Genomic DNA, 18,169 nt, shown 5'->3' on the forward strand with positions numbered 1-18,169 from the left:
GTTAATGGGACCCGCTTTTCCTTCTAAAGGAGTCTCCAGTCACATGTTCATCTACTCCAACTTCACACCTTCACTAGGCACTCCTCAACCTTCCTACAAATACTTATCAATGGTCCTTGTCAGAGATTCTCAAGCTGTGGAATAATCTCTTTACAAGTATGCCAAAGTAGCGCTCCAATCCCTGGGTTATCCTGGTCGACCGCTGAAGGGAATCCTATCATACAAGATACGCCCGTTTTTTTAGCACGCTTTGACACTGCCGAGTCTTAACCCGTTGACTGTACGCCGTACGGTAACCAGAGGTTTTTCCCACTAATGGGGTTGAGACAACTGATAGTCCATCTGATACGCCCTCACCGCCTCCTCTGCATCATCATCCTTTGACGTCTGTATGAACTCTCGATATGCCTGAATCCACTCCATCTCCTTCTCCATCTCATCCTTCTCGTCCGGATCCCCGCCAAACGCGTCCGCCTCCAGCACCGGGATGATGCTCGGATCCATCACGCTGTACATATCCTCCGGCTCGAGATCCTCTCCGTAGAGGCTGCGGCTCTTCCGCACGCTCGGATGCCGGCTGAAGAACCCCTGCTTCATCTCTACCTCTGCCGCCCAGTCCTTCGCGCGCGCCAACGCCTCTTGCGACTCGATGGTGGTAGGGATCATGTGTTTATAGATGGCCTCCAGCCACGTGTCCGGGTCGATGTCGCGGTTGACGAGCTCGCGTGTGATGAGCTCGTCCGGCCGACGAAGATACTTGAAGCCGTTGCCCCATCCCTCGATGCAACCCTTTCCGAGTTCCCTGGACTGCAGGCCGAAGATATTCTGGCCGTGGTAGCGCGGCTTGGGGCGGAGGGCGAGGCGCGCCCATTCGCGGATGGTGTCGGCGTGATTGCGGCAGTATTTGTTGGTCGCGAAGTCGTAGGTGCGGCGCATCGTGCGTTGACCCATCAGGATCTTCCGGATGGTGACGCCCTTTTTGAAGACGAAGGTGCGCGAGGCTTCGTCGAGCTTGAAAAAAAAACACTCGGCGAGCTTGAGGTCCTCGTCCGTGAACAGGTTGCGGTTAGCGATCATCTCGGCTCGCGTTTCGGTGTTATCGACTTCAAGCAGGAACCAGATCTTCTGCATGGCTGCCTTGCATGCCTCAGGAAAGCAGAGCTCTCCCAGCTCCTTGTAGATATTAACGACCAAGGTTTGCCTTCGGCTGATCTTCTGAAGCCACGTCACAAAGAACTTCGAAGTATGCTTGCTAACGTGAAAGTCCTCCGGCTGCTTCAGCGACCCCGGCCCCCGATACGGCATCTCAAACGGCGTCTTCGCAATCATGAACAGCGGATGCCCATCGTAGAAACTCAGCAGCGGCACTGCCCCCGGCACCCACACTTTCGCGTACGCGAACAGCAGCTGGTTCACGTACGCGCAGCAGAACCGCTGGAACTTCTTGCTGATTGTGAACAGCTTGAGCATCTCCGCCGGTGGCACCCACAGCAGCGCCTCGAACGCCAGATCGAAGTTGTCCAGCAGCGTCTCGAGGAGCGGGAATTTTAGTTTTGGGGGGGGGCCCCTGCCGCGGCCGAGGAGGTCGGCCCATTCTTCGTTCCAGCGGTCGACGGTCGCGGGGCCGACGCGGTCGGTGAAGGTGTCGATTTCGGTGTTGATGGCGGATAGGTTGATCGCTGCGGTGCGGCGAGTTTTGACAGGGCGGGAGCGCAGCATGGTTGGATGCGATGAGGACAGAAATAAGGGCTGGGTGATGTGAAGACTGATTCTGATGGGCAGCTGAGGTGGGATGAGTCGAGTGTGCGTTGAAGAAGAGAAGGGAGAAGTTGAAGCTTGATAGATGAGATGGGGAGTGACTTGTGGAAGGAAAATGTTGGGGATGAGTGAATGATTTGTGTGATTCGTGCTGAATCAATCCTTCACATTTCATCGGGTATGGAGTTTGTTTGTTGACGGCATCACTCTGGGGGCGAACCCTTCATAGCTTCATATGCTAAGGTCCGGTGATTTCTCAATCAATCTGATCTCGAAGCGCCTGTTTGTCCGTCGAAAGCTAGGTGTCAGTGATCGTGGACAGGTGAATACGAAAACATTGCTCGTTACAGAAGAATTCTCCCTTTTATTAAGTGTTCGAAGTTAATTCTTATACAGTGATTTGCCTGTTGAAAGGCTGTAAAGTCAGCAATATCAACCTACAGTACAAGCGGTCGAGCTGGATGCAGAATTCCCCTTCTGGTTCTGTCCACTATAAGCTTATCTGCCCCCCTCTTTCGAGAGGTGATGATCAACCAAACGCCGTCACGTAATGTTTTCAAACAGCCAACGCAATCGCAGAGTGCATCTACTATCTTCGGTTGAGGAGGTTCAAAAACTCCTCCCTCGTCTTCGCCGTCGACCGCATCCTGCCAAGCATGCAGCTGGTTGTCGTGGTCGACCCGGTCTTCTGCACTCCACGCATTTCGATGCACAGGTGACTCGACTCCATTACCACGGCCACCCCCAGGGGCTGAAGGATTTCCGACAGGGCGAGCGCAACCTGTTTGGTTAGCCGCTCTTGGACCTGAAGCCGTCGCGAAAACATCTCGGCGATACGTGCGATCTTCGAGAGGCCGATGACTCGGCGATTGGGGATGTACCCGATATGCATCTGGGCACTGTCAGCACCGATGCATTGCCGTCGGCAGGTTCAAGCTTACCTTTCCTGTAAAGGGGACCAGGTGGTGCTCGCAAAGCGAGAAGACCTGGATGTCCTTGACGATGACCAGCTCGTCGTGGTCTTCCTGAAACACCGCCCCGTTGACGATGTCCCGAAGGTTCTCCTCGTAGCCCTTCGTGAAGAACATCATGGCCTCCGCATACCGCATGGGCGTCTTGTGGAGCCCCTCGCGCTCCGGGTCTTCGCCGATGCACTCCAGAATCGTCCGCACGGCCCCAGAGAGCTTCTGCATCCGCTCGACATCCTCCTCTGGACTGGCCTCAAGACGATTTCGGGTCCCGATGCCTGATTGAAAAATTCCGTTAGCCTGCGAGGGGCAATGCTATCGAAGATCGGCACTTACTGGGCCAGCTGAGACCATCGAAGTCGATTGTTGGATGCTGAGTAAACGGGCTCTCCGGACGGCTCGCCACCTGTGTCGGAAGCACTGGCTCATCCCTCGCGTCTCTGGCAGGCTCATTGAATTCCACGGCGTGTCGCGTCGTGCTCGAATTTTTAATCGCCGCAAATAGATTTTCCCGTTCTTTTACGTCGCGGGCGTCGAGCGGAGAGGAGGGGTTCAAGGAGGAATGGCCATTGAGGAAGCGAGGATTGACGCCCGACTTTGGTTTCGGACCTGGCGGAGGATGCTCCATCGGTTCTCTCAAAAGTAAGTTGGACTGCTCTGGATCGAAAGACTTTGCTGGGACTATGAAGACGATGTCCAACAAAGTATGGAGGAGCAGTCAGAGAGGAGTGCAGGGATCAGGGAGATGTCGGGATTCTGCGATCAAAGAATTCAAGATGGAGCTCACAGGCTCGAAAGTCGGAGTGCTGACATTGTATATGAGGGATAGGAACTAAGGGTCATCTCAAATCTCAATCGCCGACTGCATGCTGTATGATCCCCAGATTTATAATTTTCGACCCCCGTGGCAATTCAGTCGTCCAGAGGAACGAAGGCGAGCAAAAACGGCCGGCGCCTTCCCTAAAAGAACGAAGGCCGATGTTGCAAGATCCGATCGGAGTTTGCCGGAGTCGGAGCCGCATGCACGTGATATTTCATATTATAGACATTATCACGTGACTAGAGTTTCCGTGTCCCCTGCCGTGCCTGCCTTCACTTAGGCTTTGGCTTCCACCACCCACCCGCCAGTCCACCGCCTCCACAAGGAAACACATCGCTTCTGCACTCGGACTTCGATCCTCCATCATCCATTACCTATTGCTCCCATCTGCGACTTCATCCTCCACATCCGTCCACATCCAACATCTGTAGGTATGTCTCAAAAGCCATCGGGGGAATTCTCCATCATGGCCACCATCTCACTCGGAGGGAACGGGGTCGTCGCTGCTGCGACGGTGGTCGACCCCCCGAGCTACCGGGAATTTGGATGTGAAACACTTGCAGCAAGCGACACATGAAGTGACAACGGCGGACGCGGTCTATCATGCACCGAGTTATTATATTGCATGCACCTGGAGTCGACGCTTTCGGCATCTCTAATCTCATCGCCATGCCCTCCACGAGGGGTAACCGGCCTGGTTGTCACCGGTATCTGACAGCAGCATCACCACGTTATCGATGCCTCTCCATCTCTAGCCCTAGCCGCCTAAACAGACCCGATCACATTCACACGTTACCTGCTGAGCGACCCTCGACCGAAATCCACGACGATGGTTATCACAGGGCCTTAACTGCCTGGATAGCTTGAAGGTGTCGGGAAGTCATGTCGTGTACCGGAAATCCATAGAACGGCACGTGTACACGACGATGCCGCATGCTTCGACGGGGGACTTAGAATGGGCTTTTCTCATGTTTCCAGCATTCATACATCCACCCCTTCGCCAGACGGGTCGAAATCTGGCTCGGAACGCACGTCATTGGGAACTTGACTCCGTCCATCTACCATTTCTCACCCACATTGAATAATCCAGCGTCCCTCCTCTCCAACGGATCGTTTTCGAAAGGGCTCATTCTACGCACATACCCGCATATGGGCAACCGGTTCGGTGTGAACCAGCGAGGAGGTGACGTACTCGCCGTCGTGGCCATCGCGTTGATTCCCTTCAAATCGGCAAATATGCTGTCGAAGACGATTCAATTTTGGGAATGCATCACTTTCCTCATGATTCCCATTCCTCCGTGTGATAGCGCACGACGGGATGTGGGCAAAACCGGTCACCTCGTGTCGCTATCTGGGGAAGTCCTTGCTCAAAGCATGACCGGTTTGTGGCCTGGGGCGGAGTTGGGGATGCGATGCAGGTTGGATTGGCTGGGTGCTGGCCTGCTGGGGCATGGTCAGGTGTCTGGCGCCTGGCCTGGAAAGCTGTGGCTTTGAGGGGATTTGGCACCTGTCCAGAGCAGACCGAGACGCTGCGCGAGTTCTCGACAGGAGGAGGACATGCTCTGCATTTTGGTTAGATAGAGAGATTCTATGCGTGATTCGTAACATCGTCGGCAGCAACGTCGGCAGCACATACGGTATGGTATGGAATGGGGCTGCAGAAGGTCGGGATGAAGCAGTGAACAATGGACAGCCCAGCAGCGAGAGCTTCTGGTTCACCCAGTGGAATCACGGAATCGCGGGGCACGTGCCACGAGAGGCGAATTCGGCTTTTCCTTAACGTTTTCCTCTCTGGCTTCGGTTCTAAAGTGCTGAACGATTTTGGAACCATCGCAAGTTGCAACAGACACTGAGCGCAGCATGGGAGATAGAGTCCAGGGCACCCACTAGTACTCCGTACTGTCCTGCACCGCTGAGCTTTGCCTACTTGGCACGGAATTCTGCTCAAGAGGAGGAACTCTCTGCTTGAACAGGCAATCTATCATTATTGACCATTGGTGCCAGAAGTCGAAGCACGCAGCAGGCTTATTATTGCGGCAGACTATTGTCGATTGACACTGCGGAGGGTTAAAGTCACTTGAAAGTGTCCTGTTGTCTGGTGGTTGGAGATTTGGCGGTACACTCCCCAGTCCCCAGGGCCAAGTCCCAAGTGGACGCTAACTCCCGTCTGTCACTGGTTCGGTCACTCAGTGGTCGTCACTCTCTGGTCGAGGAGCCGCATCTTCCCCGGCTGCATCCCCATTCTCTGTTTTTCCCCTTCCTACTGCCCTATCTACACTCTACACTCTTCGTCGCGTCCTTCAAAGACCGATTTACACTTCGATCACGAGAGTAGTACGTTGCAGAAATATCCCGAGCCTCGACTTTGCCGTCGACTCGGCCCGGTTGGTAGGTTGCAGCCTTTCGCTGGGTTTTCTCGTGTCCTTGCAGCGCTCGGATTTTCTTACACCTTTTCCTCGCCTGGATCCAATCTTCCCGTCCTCTTGCTTGACACATACCTACATGCATCACCTTCCCACTGCATGTCTTGACTGCCTACATGGCTGGGTCGCGACGTCCCACGAGTGCCATAGACCAGTACAGACCTGAAGAATCCTCTCGGAATTCGACCCGGAATTCTGCCCGGCATAAGGGAGGGAGTAAAGTGAACCGCAATCCTCCCCGAGGGCGGGGGCGCTCACCGGCTGCTGGGACGTATGGTCGGAGAGAGGGCCTGGATCAAGATTTGTTTCCCCCATCGCGCGATCTCTTTGACGACCCGAAACCATCATCACACACGGGTTCCAAGGCACGTTCACGTTCTCGTGGTCGCGTCAGATCTCGGACCCGCAGCAGGGAAAGGCATCACACCAAACGGAGGTCCCGTTCCCCATCAAATCACGACACGCGAGAGGATTATTACCGACCATCCAAGCGCGATCCGACTCCGGAGAGGCCATCGAAATCTCACAGGAATCGAGAATCGTCCTTATCGTCGAAGCGGAAGCGCAGTCCCAGCTTGGGCAGGGTTGCTGGGGAGAAAGGAAGTCGAAGGCATAGTCCGAAGAGCGACTTATCCTTTTCACGATCTCAAGGAGACTTAACACGGCCTTCAGATCGTGCATATTCACCAAAAATCGATCGAGCGGTGGTTAGGCAACGGTCGCCCGATTCTTACGTTCCTTCGGTTCGGCCGCGATCCCGGTCACCTGCTTCCCCTTCGTACCGCCTAACAGCTTCAACCACCAAAACTCGCCTTCGCTCTCGATCACCTGAAAATCGACCTTCATCCATCCGCGCCGTCGATTCGAGGCGTTCATCACCCACGAGACGCTCCCATCACCGGGACTCCATATCAGAAGGCAAGGGGCAGAGCACACATCGACACCGTGAGTGGGAATCATCGGAGCTCAAATCACGACACCGGGAAAAGGACAAATTCAAGTATCGAGAGCACCCGAGCCGCAAAGACTCTCGTCGCCCTTCTCCGCGTGGCTCGCGGCGTGACAGGTCGCCAGCACCATTATTAAGCTCCACCCGTCGAGAGGTTTCGCCAAGACCTAGGCGAAGAGATCCCGAGCTGTCCAGGTCCCCATCACCTGCCCGCAACTATTCCACCCACCCATCCAAACCTCGCCGACACTCACACGCACGTTCGCGCTCGCGGCATCGCCACCGAAAAGCTCGCACCCCCTCCCCCGGCCACCGCGGTCAGCAGAGCCACAAAGCTCGAAAGGACCCTCGAGACCGATCCCGCACCCCTCGACGCGAGCGAGATTCTCGTTCTCGACACCACGAATCGCCTCGCTCTCGGCGGAAGACTAAAGAGTATCCCGCGCGGGAGGACGACGACGAGATGGATCCGCGATATATGCGAGGAGGCCGTCCGCCGCGGCCCAATATCAACACCAACTACGGACATTCGCCGCATTATCCGCCGAATCAGATCTCGCCTCATAGCCAGTCGCCGGCCTATAGTAATCGTGGCGGATGGGGAGGCAGTCCGTACGGGAGTCACCAAGGGTAAGTTTATCATTTCATTTTGTCACGCACTTCAACTTTCCGGTGGTGCATGTATGAGTTGCAGATGCTGTATGGATGCTTTCCATCATAGCTCACCCAACCACATGCTCTCACCTTGTTTTTGCATACTCACTGCACCTTCATGATTTTCTCTTCCGTTACCACCGTATGTCCGAGTGAGAGTCCCGAATGCTGACAACACAACAGAACGCCGGTGCACCAAGGCTATTCGTCCCAAGCACAGTCTCCGTACCAACAATACTCCCCCCATGGACAACCTCAAAACCAATACTTCCAGCAACGTCCGTCCTATGATTCTGCATCTCCTCCAAACGGCCAATACCAACAAAGCTACCGCGGCGGACGCGGCGGCTTTCGAGGGAACCACTTCAACAGCTCGGCACAACCGTCACCAAATAATGCTGCAAACAACACGCAGACGTTTGGAGGCGCACAGCCTTCACGAGGTCGCGGTGGTGCCGTTGCTGGACACTTCAGCAACCTCTCCTGGACACCCGCAACCGGGAGCCGCGGTGGACGGGCACCTATCGACAAAGATCGGAGCGTTTTCGTAACGCAGGCCACGGGATCCCAATCGGACGCGGGTGCCAGCCAGAACGACGGCAACGGACCGGATGGCGACGACGATGACAACCCGTTCAGACCTTCCAAAGATCTCCGCGTAGAGGACGAAGGCGGAAAAGAAGAGGAGAAACAGGAACACACGGAGAAAGAGTCGACACCAAAAGGTTCCTCGCAGCCACCTGCATCGGATTCCCAGACGCAGTCTTCCGGCCCAAAGATCAGTTTCGCACTGAAGTCGAAGGCGGCCCAGCCGGTTAGTGAGAAACCAAAGCCTGATTTGACTCAACGCGTTAAAGCCATGCAACCTCCTTTGATGCGCACCTCGAATAGCATGCGATTTAACCATGGACAGCCGCAGCCCCGACAGGAGTCCCGATTGGAGAGTCGCCTTGGCGGACCGGATCGTAAATCGGAGTTCAGACCGGACTACCGCTCCGACCATCGCCACGACCATCGCCACGACCATCGATCCGACCACCGCGATCGACACGACTCGCGAGGTGATTATCGGTCGGACCATCGTGGAGACTACCGAGATTCCAGAGACTCGAGGCGTGACGGGAGAGACTACCGTGATAGTCGAGATCACCGTGATGCACGAGGACCGCGGGAACACCGCGATCCTCGCGATGCCCGCCACCCGCGAGATCGTCGTCCCGAACCGCGCTTTGAGAAAAGGCCGAAGCCGCCCCCGAAAGCTATATTCAGAATCGTCAAGAAAGCCAAGCCTCGACCATCCGTCAAGCCGGAATTCCAGGGTCCTGGATCCATCTACTACCGAAAGCCTGGTAATGAATCGGTTGTGGGCTCCGGAACGTATGGCAAGGTGTTTAAGGCGGACCATATCTATACCAACAATATGGTGGCCCTCAAGCGAATCAGAGTGGAGAACGAAAAAGACGGCGTAAGTGCTGTGGTTCCGCTTCTTCAGTGCAAAACTAACTTTCTGCAGTTCCCGGTGACCGCTATTCGCGAGGTCAAGCTCCTGGAGCACCTGAGACACGACAATGTCGTCCAATTGCTTGAGGTCATGGTCGAAGACAACCATTGTTATATGGTATTCGAATACCTCAGCCATGACTTAACTGGACTTCTAAACCATCCGAGCTACAAGCTTGATGAGGCTCAAAAGAAGGATCTGGCGAAGCAGATGTTTGAAGGCCTCGACTATCTCCATCATCGAGGCGTCCTTCACCGCGACATCAAAGCTGCCAACATCCTCGTCTCCAATAGTGGGCAGCTCAAGATTGCTGACTTCGGGCTTGCGAGATTCTATTCGAAGGTCCGCCGTCTGGACTACACCAACCGCGTCATCACGATCTGGTATCGGAGCCCCGAACTGCTCTTCGGCGAGACCCAGTACGGCCCAGCCGTCGACATCTGGTCGGCGGCATGCGTCCTCGTCGAGATCTTCACGAACTACGCCATCTTCCCCGGTGACGGCACCGAGCTGAACCAGCTCCAGAAGATCTACGACGTCCTCGGCGCCCCCACCCTCGAGCAATGGCCGGGCATGCGCGACACCGCGTGGTACGAGCTCCTCATCAACGCCTGCAAGCCCCGCGCGTCGACCTTCGAGTCCAAATACCGCGACAAACTCACTCCCGCCGCCTACGAGCTCCTCACCAGCATGCTCGACTACGACCCGGCCAACCGCCCCACCGCCAACGACGTCCTCGAGCACCCCTACTTCACCGTTGAGCAGCCGGCCGCCTCCCGCGCCGTCGAACTGGCCAACATCCAGGGTGACTGGCACGAGTTCGAGTCGAAGGCGCTGCGCAAGGAGCGCGAGCAGAAGAAGAAGGAGAAGGATCGGCACGAGCGCGAGCGCGAGCGGCATCGGCAGAAGGAGCTGAAGCGGAGGGTCGACGACGGGGATGCGCACGACAAGGGCGGCGAACATGATCGGAAGCGGATAAGGAGCGAGCAGGAGAAGGACGCGGAGAGGGATCCGTCGGGCGGGCTCCCCAGTCCGCGGATCGAGGACCGTAAAGGGGACCTGATGGAGGTGGATCCGGTGTGAGCGGTCGTCATCTGCACCCCTCTACCGGACATTTGTATGCAATGCGAAGATCTTCTCTCCAGCGCGCACAGCGCATTGATTTCGACGGTGGTTTTCGGTTGATTGTCGGCACACGGTATTACCAGATCTTAGACGACTCGCTTGGGTTGGCGAGAACGCAAAAGTTGAATGGGGCCGGGCGGGGCTCGATGCATTAGATATCCCGTTTAGTTTCCCGGCCGACGCAGTTGCGTGGCGCCGGTTGTACAGTATGGAAAAGGAACATTCAAATTAGGCTCCTTGGCGCGTGAGAGGGTGTGAACCGGCTCCAGAGCGTGTTTCGTCCAGATATCGATAAGTTCTAGCACCCGAACGGAGCGCAGACCGTTCGTCCACCCCGACAATCATGTCGTCCAACAAACACCTCCAAACTCACCCACGACCATCCTAATAGTCCCTCTTGAGCACTCCGTCCGTTTCCCATTGAATCATCTCCCCTAGTGACCCGTCCAACTTCCCTTGTGCAGTCTCTCGCCTCCGCTCCTCCTATCCGTTCTTCTCTGGGACGATACCGATCGCCAACCTCGGCGGCCCTAACACGTCCATGCGGAGGCCGAGAAGTTCACCGTGTTGACGGAGGGAGCGCGAGAGGGGCGGGGATCGATCATGTGGTCTACACAGGAGGCGATCGGCTAGCTCTCGGGAAATTGGAAGAGGTGACGTCGGAGAACGTTGGAGAACGTCGTGAAGGCGGGAAGCATACGGTTCTATATACCGTTCTTGTTCGAGAGGTATATCCGCCCACACTTGAATAAGGGCGCCGTGTTGGCCATCACCATTGCTACGGGCATGGTTCGTAGAAGCTGATGCCGGGTCGGATGGCGACTGGCGCGTTCGCTACCGGACTGACTAGCATGGTGAGGTGGTTGGCGCTGGATTTTTGCACCGGTCAGGGCGAATTCAGTGGCACTGGTGGTTGATGCGGCTTGCAGAACTTCATGGGCGAAGAAGCGAAGGTAGGGTTGAAGGCGTTTGGGCAGACGTTGCCGACGAAACGTCTGGGCGAGGTCGAGGATGTGGTGGAGGCGTATTATACTTGATGTAATCAGAAAAGGACTGGATTGATGGTTAGCACGAGCGGTCGGGGGTTGCTTGTTTGATCGAGATGTGGCAAGAGACAGAGTTGAACAACTTACCATCTATGCCACCCGGAATATTTACTTACTTGTAATAAACGTCGTAGACACTCGGCCGACCTTACTCCTATTGCATCTTGCGGCGTAGACCATCTAGTCGAGAAAAAGAACCCGGAGACCATCCAGTTCATGTGAGCTCGAATACTTCCTTCATAACAGGAAATCGCTCCCTATCCATCGCCTCCCCATCCATAAGTCCATGCACATACGCTTCCCCAACGAAACTGTGGGTACCATCCCCGTTCGGACGGATAATATACAGCAACTGACCACCAAGGAACAAACAGACCCTATCTCCAACTTCGCATATTGCCGGGCCAAGGGACATAAATCCCTTCTTCGTATAGAACATTCTTCGGCCGTAAGTAGCGCACTGCAGAGCCGTTTGAGCGCTGTAACTCGTCGAGACCCATGACGTTGATGGGAACGCATAACCTCGTTTGTTGATCTTGAATGCACCACGATCCACATCCGCAACGACGCATCGGAGCCACGCTGAATCAAGATCGCCTCCGCTGACGTATTTCTTGCGCTCATTTTTGGGCCGCCAAGATAACAACAGAGTATTGTTTTCTCCTGCGTCTCCTCGTTCACAGGACACTAGCACTTTAGCAACTGTGTCGATGCAGAATCCTGTGACGCGTAGAACAGTGCCGTCAATTCGGGCCTGCTCAGCAGAATCACCACTGGCGGCATAGACTGGCTTGATTGTTCCTCTATCATTGATCGATTTGCCGAACGGATGGCCACTGTTCACTGACCAAGTCGGCACCCAGCTGGGACGATATGGTTTCCCTGACTCTTGCCGATTCTTCGGGCGGGAGGAGGTTCTCGGGCTCCAAACGAAACCAAGAAAGTCTAGCTTGGACTTGCGAGGAGACGTTGTGAACAGATATGTAGCCACCTGAAGATCAACTTCAGAGAGCCGCAAGGAATAGTTCGGTTGCAGTCTTTCGGGTCCTTGGTTCACAAGTCCTAGAACGGCATACACGGTGTCTCGTGGATCCGAGCATGCGAACGTCCTCGTCCTGTCTAGTGCTTGTAGAAAGGTGAATCCACTTTGCGAGCTTGCGTCTTTGAAGTCGTTCCGTAGGAGATATAGCAGGTTTGCAGCCGAGCAGTTGAAGGACAGTCTACCTTGGTCTGCCTTCAGCTGCTCGAAGATAATGAATGCAGAAAGAAGCCGCTCATTGTCTATCTCGAACGGCCCGTAAAATACTCGTAATCTCTGGTTTAGAAGCGCTTCTTGCACAACCCAAGCTCTTCCCCACCACGGTCGCAAGACCATGCTGCGGAAGCCGTTCCATGCGAAATCGCTCTCGGAGCCTTCCGGGCCAAGGAAGAAGGGGTCGCTATGAACGATTTCTTTCGCAATATCCGCGATCAGCCGATTCCGCTCTTGTAGCTCTTTACAAAGCCATTCATGCCACTCTTTCATCTTCTTCAATGTGGCCTTAAAATTGAAAGAGGCTTCACCAAGCCACGCGATGACGTATTTGGCCTTCTCATACACCTCCCCCATCTGCGCAACCTGTCTCCCACGCTCTTCGGTATCCTGCTGATTGATACACATGCCGTCAGCCCATAATAATAACCCCCGCTTCCGAAGCCGAGGGCCAACATAGCGTAGAGCGATCAATAGGTTCTTCGTGATCTTGAGGGCTGCTCCATTGATGCAGACCGTCTCAGAGGGTGTTGGATCTCCCCAGTAGTACGAGAGCGTGACGTAGGGCGGTGCCTGATCGATGAAGTAGCGATGGATTTCAAGATCACAGCACGGATTTCCAGCACTTCCACAGTCGCAGGGGAGGAAGTTCAGTAACCGAACTCCGCCGCTGTCACCTGTGAACGGGGTATATCGGTACTGGGACAGGCCGGCTGGGGTATCGAACTCGTCGCCAGTTGCATTTCCAATGGACGAAGAGCTTTCTCGAGGGTCTCTTGTAGAGAGCTTAGATCTGCTCTGGTTCAAACTCATAACTTGGTATGTATGAATCAAAAGGGATACAAGTAGGAAACGAAGGACACATGACCAGACAATTAAGCAACGTTTTGTGCAACCCAACGATATTTACAGGACAATCTAGCGATTGATAACGTATGCCAAAGCTACCGTAGAGACGCGGTTAGTGTAGGAGAGAATAAACTTGAACAGATACTTCCGTACTGAGACGCCAACTGGATCTGGTGGCTACTTGTGCCGGTGAATCAATAATCCTCATTCTTGAAGTGCTCCGTCACGACAGATATGGGGATCAGGAGTTGTTGGCGCCTCACTGCCTCAGGCGCGAAAAAGTTCAGTTCGACATACAATTGCAGCCTTCTCGCTTTCAACGCCCTTCTCTTCACCTTTTCTTTGATAGGGTAGCAAAAGCGTTCAAGTGGAAATTTGCCAGCTTGGGACACTGTCAGACGTCAGTGTCCGTTAAGGCCCTTCAGTTGAATCCCGAGAAATACATTGGACATCTCTGTAGCCTGCATCTAGGTACTGCAGCTTCTCAGATGGAGCGATACACAACGCGAATCGTTCATGTTTTTCAACATCCGCATCTTAAAATGACTATTATGACGAGACCTAGGGGGATGACGGCATCTTTGATCTCGCTATCTTATTCCCCTCGTAATTTGGAGCAATTCAATCTAACAGCCTAGAATCATCTTAGGTAGGTCGGCAGAGCCCTTCCTTGAAGTTTCAGGTTGAGAGTGGTTATGTGCGGAACTAGCTCCCGAAATCCGAATACCTGTCTAATTGTGGAATAATATATATCGTTTCTCATCAATATTTCGGAATTCGGAAAAGATCCGACAAGAGAATCACATGTGCATGTCGCACACAGATCTGTTGACTAGCTATGGATGGCAGAACATGCTCCACTAAGCTCTCCCCCTGGGAGGAATACATTGCTGTACCGGGTTGACGACATTAAAGTGCTTTGATTGCGGATTCTCGGTCAATTCACCCTCGACACCGCCTCTCGGCCGCTTGATTTAGTCAAGATAAGCCCTCGTATATTGAGGAAATGCGAGAGATATGTGTCCTATTCACCTATGACAATTTGGTAATGACTTTCACACCACTTGCAATCCTAAGTCAGTCACTAGAGTTTTCTCCGTCCAGAGCGGCACTAGAGATGTGTAGCATGTTGGACAAATCATCTAGGAAGAGCTTGGAGGTTGAAGGATGATACTCAGATATCCTATTTTTAAGTCTGACCTCGTGTCCAATTATGGGCTGCCGACTGCCGCAATTACGATGCCAGCGGCTGACTGCCGACAAGGCGCGACCAGGACCCCAGAAACTTCTAACGATACTTTATTAGTACGTACAGAACTCCTCCTAGGACTACAAGCACCGACAGAAAGACTGCTGAGTGCCGGGCCTTGAAACGGCTTAAATCATAGCACCAACTTAAATCAACATCTTTGCTGCACGGTCGGTTCGGTTCTGTAAAACGTCATAATAAGCCTATCGGAGGAATATGATCTGATTGGCGTCGGATAAACATCTTTCCTTCTGGAATCCGGTCGGAATTCCCTCGACACAGGCATTTTTGTTATGTACATTTAGCAAGAACCTGTCCACTCAGCAAGCTAATGGCCCAGAAGCTGAATGTCAAGTATAAATATTTCTTGGGAAATTTCATACAAACCACCGTTAAGCGTTGGGAATGCATCAAAGAGTCGTATCGGTGCATCTGATACCAGGAATCAAGGTATTTAGGTACGAGGTACTTTCGAACAATATATGCACTTTCAGCAAACATATTGTCGTCATCCTCAAATGGCGACGCCGCATGGAAGCGGAGCCAGGAGGATGCCAGCACGACCAGGTCGATCAAACGACATTGCGCAAGCAGGCTAGCAGAAACGAACGACCCGCCCAGGGATGGAGCTTTGAGAACAAAGGCTGTGACAGATGACACGCTTGTAGTCTCGCCTTCCTGGCGAACGATTTGGGTTATCCATCGATGACTTTGAACCGCCGTGGCGCTCCTTGTCTGCCGCGATATTCCCCCGAATCCACGCGCCAGTTGTTGAGCTTCTATGCAAAGTCTGATGCGGCACTCAGGTCTCCAAAGCCAATTTTGGGACATCAGGGCGTTCTTTCGTGAAGCTCGACGTCGAACTGGTAAGCGGGCTTACTTTGGATCGGAGGAGTTAGATTCTGTCCACCATTAACCCTCCGCTCCGAACACCTGTCTGCGATGCTGGAGGCATTGTATGAGTGCGATGTATACGAAACCTGGGCAGAGGCAATCCGGGTTTTTCGAGGCAGAGAATAGGATGTGCAGGGCGAAACTTCGATCCCGCTAAGCAGTAGGCTGACAGTCACCCACGATAGTTCCTACGATCCAGTTCGTCGCATCGTATCTTCCAGCGCACATCGACGGAGTTACGGAGAGGATTGCGGTGGCCAATGGAATCCGATACGACCCCTCCACACGAAGAGTCTCGCGACCCGAAACGATCCTTGTCCTCTCCTCCACTGTTCCAGACTTCCAACCCAAACCTGCACCCCTCGCAGCCTCCCTTGCACCTTTGCCCCTCCACCCAACAGGGGCTGGCGGAATCAGAAACTCCTCCAGCCCAGGGTGCTTCATCTATTGCACTTTATCAATGGATTGTATTTGAAACTCCCATATGCCTTTCCCCTCACTCTTTCTGCATCTCGTTATTTCTCTCTCACAAAGTCTTGTCATCCCGCATTAGACGAGAACGAATTTGTTTATCATCGACATCGGCCGTTTCTTGAGTCCTCCCACGCATTCCGCTGGTCCGTCCGGCCCTCATCTTATATCCCCCCCACTCTTCGCCTTTATTCAGTTCATTTCATGTCTTCCTAATCTCTCCGAGCAATACAAATCCCGTCTGATACCCTATACGAATCTCTGTTTATCGTTGGAGTGGAGTCCTTTCTGGAACCATCTCTCCATCGCCTTGTCATCTCAGTCGTTGTAGAATTTGGTGTAGAGTCTTAAACGGCAGTCTCTCAAAGAGATTCAGTCGTATTGGTTCAGTTGAGGCACCGATGTCAACATGGCGACAGTCCTCCTAGCCCACCAGTCCCATCGGTGGAGCATGAAGAGGCCCGCTGTGATCCATTCCCATTCGTCCTCTTCCGCCAATGCAGCTGAGCTGTTTCCCCCAGAGGCAATGAGAACCGAATCGGGCCTTGAGAAGATGGCACTCTCATCGAACTCCGGACCGCGACCTTCCCTATTTAACTCGCTCTATCTATCCTCGGAAGAGACTCTGTCTCCAGGCGATCCTGGTACCGGCGATTCAGACTCTGTTGAGAGCCCTGATGACGATGATTGGGCCTCCCTGTACGATCTGTGCCCTGACGAGAAAGAGAAGGAGTTTAGGGTTGTTACGATCAACGCATGCCCAGGCCGTCCACGCATCGTCAACGTCCCGGCTTCGCCAGAGCGGACGACACGCAACTTGGCCAGACAAGCCCAGAAGAACATGTCCAGCGTCTCGCTCGATTCCCCACTCCCTTCTCCCCTCGTTCCGGAAAGCAAAAGGTCTTTGGCTAAAAACCTTCTACGCCGCACTGATCGCGGTAGAGAGCTAAAGGTTTCTACGAAGCTCGTGAAGTCGCCGCGCAGGTCGCCTTACAACCTCCAATTGGACACCCGAGCCGCTGCATCGATGGCTTCTTTACCATATGTGGACAACGCTAGCCATCACCGGAATGCGAATTTCGGGATCATGGCACAGTCAGCGACGGAAGCTGCCCAGAGCCCTTCTGAGAGCAGCAGCACCTACTCGGAGAGGCTTAGCACGAGCCTCGGAATGTATGACACCAGTCCAGACATCGATGGCGAGTCATACACTTCAGTGTCAACCCCCGATGAGTACCAGGATACAAAACGGCGAGATACACCCTGGCCCAGTGCATCCGCTCCTGCAGTCAGCACCATGCGTATGGGCGCAGAGTCTTTAGCGACGACACATATGAGAGGGTATGCATCGAAGAATGCTAGCAGCATTTCTCTTGCCCGGACACAAGCGCCCTTCCAAGCCACAAATTTCCTGGACCACGACCCATACAGAAATGACCCGTCCGATTCGCCACGCAAACTACAACGCTCACGACTCCGGAATATCGGCCATAGTATCAGCCTTGGTCGCTCGAAATCAAAGAGATCGGCACACGCCGCCCCTGACAACACTTTCCACGATGCAGAGATCCCATCGTCTAACCCCCCACCGATCCCGCCGCTGTCCCCTTCTCGCCAGTATGATCGCCGCGCCTCCATTTCCGGCGTCACCGCCCTGGCTACTCGCATTGCCCAATCTCCCTCATCCAGCGCATCTAGCAGCACCTCGATTAAACCCAGCCGGTCGATCAAGCGAGCAGCAACCATCGGACGCCAAATCGCACAGCAGAATGCGGCGAACAATGCAGCGAGCGCAGAGCGACGGACACCGGAGGTGACGATTGGGCGGACGAGGATTAAGCTGGTACCGCGGGGTGCGGACGAGAGGGAGAGGCCGCTGATGATGCCGGCTTGGGAGGGGAGGCGGTAAGAACCGTGCATGAAGGGGTGGATGCGTGGGAAGCCGTTTTGGATTCTGGCTTGGAGGGTTGGTTGGATTCGGGTTGGTGGGGGAATAGAGAAAGGATACCCAGGTCGTTCATTTGACCGCGCCCTCGTTTGGACTTTGGAGGCTTGCGTATGGTGACGCAAAATGGTGCCCTGCAGGCTCAGTGACATGTCGCATCTGAGATGCTGAGATGCCTGTTGACAGGCTCTCTCAACTTTTGTATGACGATACGGCCAAATCGCTTGAACGTATACTATGAATATCCCAATGGCATATATTTCAA

The 18,169-nt window shown here is 54.1% G+C and overlaps 6 protein-coding genes across 6 annotated transcripts; 2 read left to right on the plus strand and 4 right to left on the minus strand.

The window, feature by feature from the left end:
- Window positions 1–83: 83 nt before the first annotated feature.
- On the minus strand, window positions 84–2,080 carry P152DRAFT_461328 (uncharacterized protein). The gene has a single exon (XM_033680102.1). The coding sequence runs from the start codon at window positions 1,717–1,719 to the stop codon at window positions 313–315; it is 1,407 nt and encodes a 468-aa protein (XP_033531272.1). The 5' UTR covers window positions 1,720–2,080; the 3' UTR covers window positions 84–312.
- Window positions 2,081–2,098: 18 nt separating this feature from the next.
- Window positions 2,099–3,679, minus strand: P152DRAFT_461329 (GTP cyclohydrolase I). The gene is made up of 3 exons (XM_033680103.1): window positions 3,063–3,679; window positions 2,700–3,004; window positions 2,099–2,650 (listed from the first exon to the last, which is right to left on the minus strand). Exons 1-3 carry the CDS (start codon window positions 3,352–3,354, stop codon window positions 2,348–2,350), a joined length of 900 nt encoding a protein of 299 aa, XP_033531273.1. The 5' UTR covers window positions 3,355–3,679; the 3' UTR covers window positions 2,099–2,347.
- A 4,785-nt stretch (window positions 3,680–8,464) lies between these two features.
- On the plus strand, window positions 8,465–10,156 carry P152DRAFT_402931 (Pkinase-domain-containing protein; the record flags this gene model as incomplete). Its single annotated transcript, XM_033676679.1, has 2 exons — window positions 8,465–9,037; window positions 9,086–10,156. The coding sequence occupies 2 exons, from the start codon at window positions 8,465–8,467 to the stop codon at window positions 10,154–10,156; spliced, it is 1,644 nt and encodes a 547-aa protein (XP_033531274.1).
- A 1,077-nt stretch (window positions 10,157–11,233) lies between these two features.
- On the minus strand, window positions 11,234–13,522 carry P152DRAFT_441498 (HET-domain-containing protein). Its single transcript, XM_033677706.1, has 2 exons — window positions 11,361–13,522; window positions 11,234–11,251 (listed from the first exon to the last, which is right to left on the minus strand). Exon 1 carries the CDS (start codon window positions 13,307–13,309, stop codon window positions 11,459–11,461), a length of 1,851 nt encoding a protein of 616 aa, XP_033531275.1. The 5' UTR covers window positions 13,310–13,522; the 3' UTR covers window positions 11,234–11,251; window positions 11,361–11,458.
- A 1,197-nt stretch (window positions 13,523–14,719) lies between these two features.
- P152DRAFT_461331 (uncharacterized protein) lies at window positions 14,720–15,477 on the minus strand. Its single transcript, XM_033680104.1, has one exon. It carries the CDS (start codon window positions 15,423–15,425, stop codon window positions 14,886–14,888), a length of 540 nt encoding a protein of 179 aa, XP_033531276.1. The 5' UTR covers window positions 15,426–15,477; the 3' UTR covers window positions 14,720–14,885.
- A 481-nt stretch (window positions 15,478–15,958) lies between these two features.
- On the plus strand, window positions 15,959–18,156 carry P152DRAFT_461332 (uncharacterized protein). Its single transcript, XM_033680105.1, has one exon. The coding sequence runs from the start codon at window positions 16,369–16,371 to the stop codon at window positions 17,866–17,868; it is 1,500 nt and encodes a 499-aa protein (XP_033531277.1). The 5' UTR covers window positions 15,959–16,368; the 3' UTR covers window positions 17,869–18,156.
- Window positions 18,157–18,169: the final 13 nt, after the last annotated feature.

Source organism: Eremomyces bilateralis (assembly GCF_010015585.1).
Source record: "Eremomyces bilateralis CBS 781.70 unplaced genomic scaffold P152scaffold_23, whole genome shotgun sequence".
NCBI lineage: Eukaryota > Fungi > Ascomycota > Dothideomycetes > Eremomycetales > Eremomycetaceae > Eremomyces > Eremomyces bilateralis.

Coding starts and splice junctions, on each gene's coding strand:
- P152DRAFT_461328 (XM_033680102.1), bottom strand. CDS start 1,719: ATGCTGCGCTCCCGCCCTGTCAAAACTCGCCGCACCGCAGCGATCAAC.
- P152DRAFT_461329 (XM_033680103.1), bottom strand. CDS start 3,354: ATGGAGCATCCTCCGCCAGGTCCGAAACCAAAGTCGGGCGTCAATCCT. Junction 3,005..3,062: donor CGATGGTCTCAGCTGGCCCA/GTAAGTGCCGAT, acceptor TTTTTCAATCAG/GCATCGGGACCCGAAATCGT. Junction 2,651..2,699: donor TGGTCCCCTTTACAGGAAAG/GTAAGCTTGAAC, acceptor GACAGTGCCCAG/ATGCATATCGGGTACATCCC.
- P152DRAFT_441498 (XM_033677706.1), bottom strand. CDS start 13,309: ATGAGTTTGAACCAGAGCAGATCTAAGCTCTCTACAAGAGACCCTCGA.
- P152DRAFT_461331 (XM_033680104.1), bottom strand. CDS start 15,425: ATGTCCCAAAATTGGCTTTGGAGACCTGAGTGCCGCATCAGACTTTGC.
- P152DRAFT_461332 (XM_033680105.1), top strand. CDS start 16,369: ATGGCGACAGTCCTCCTAGCCCACCAGTCCCATCGGTGGAGCATGAAG.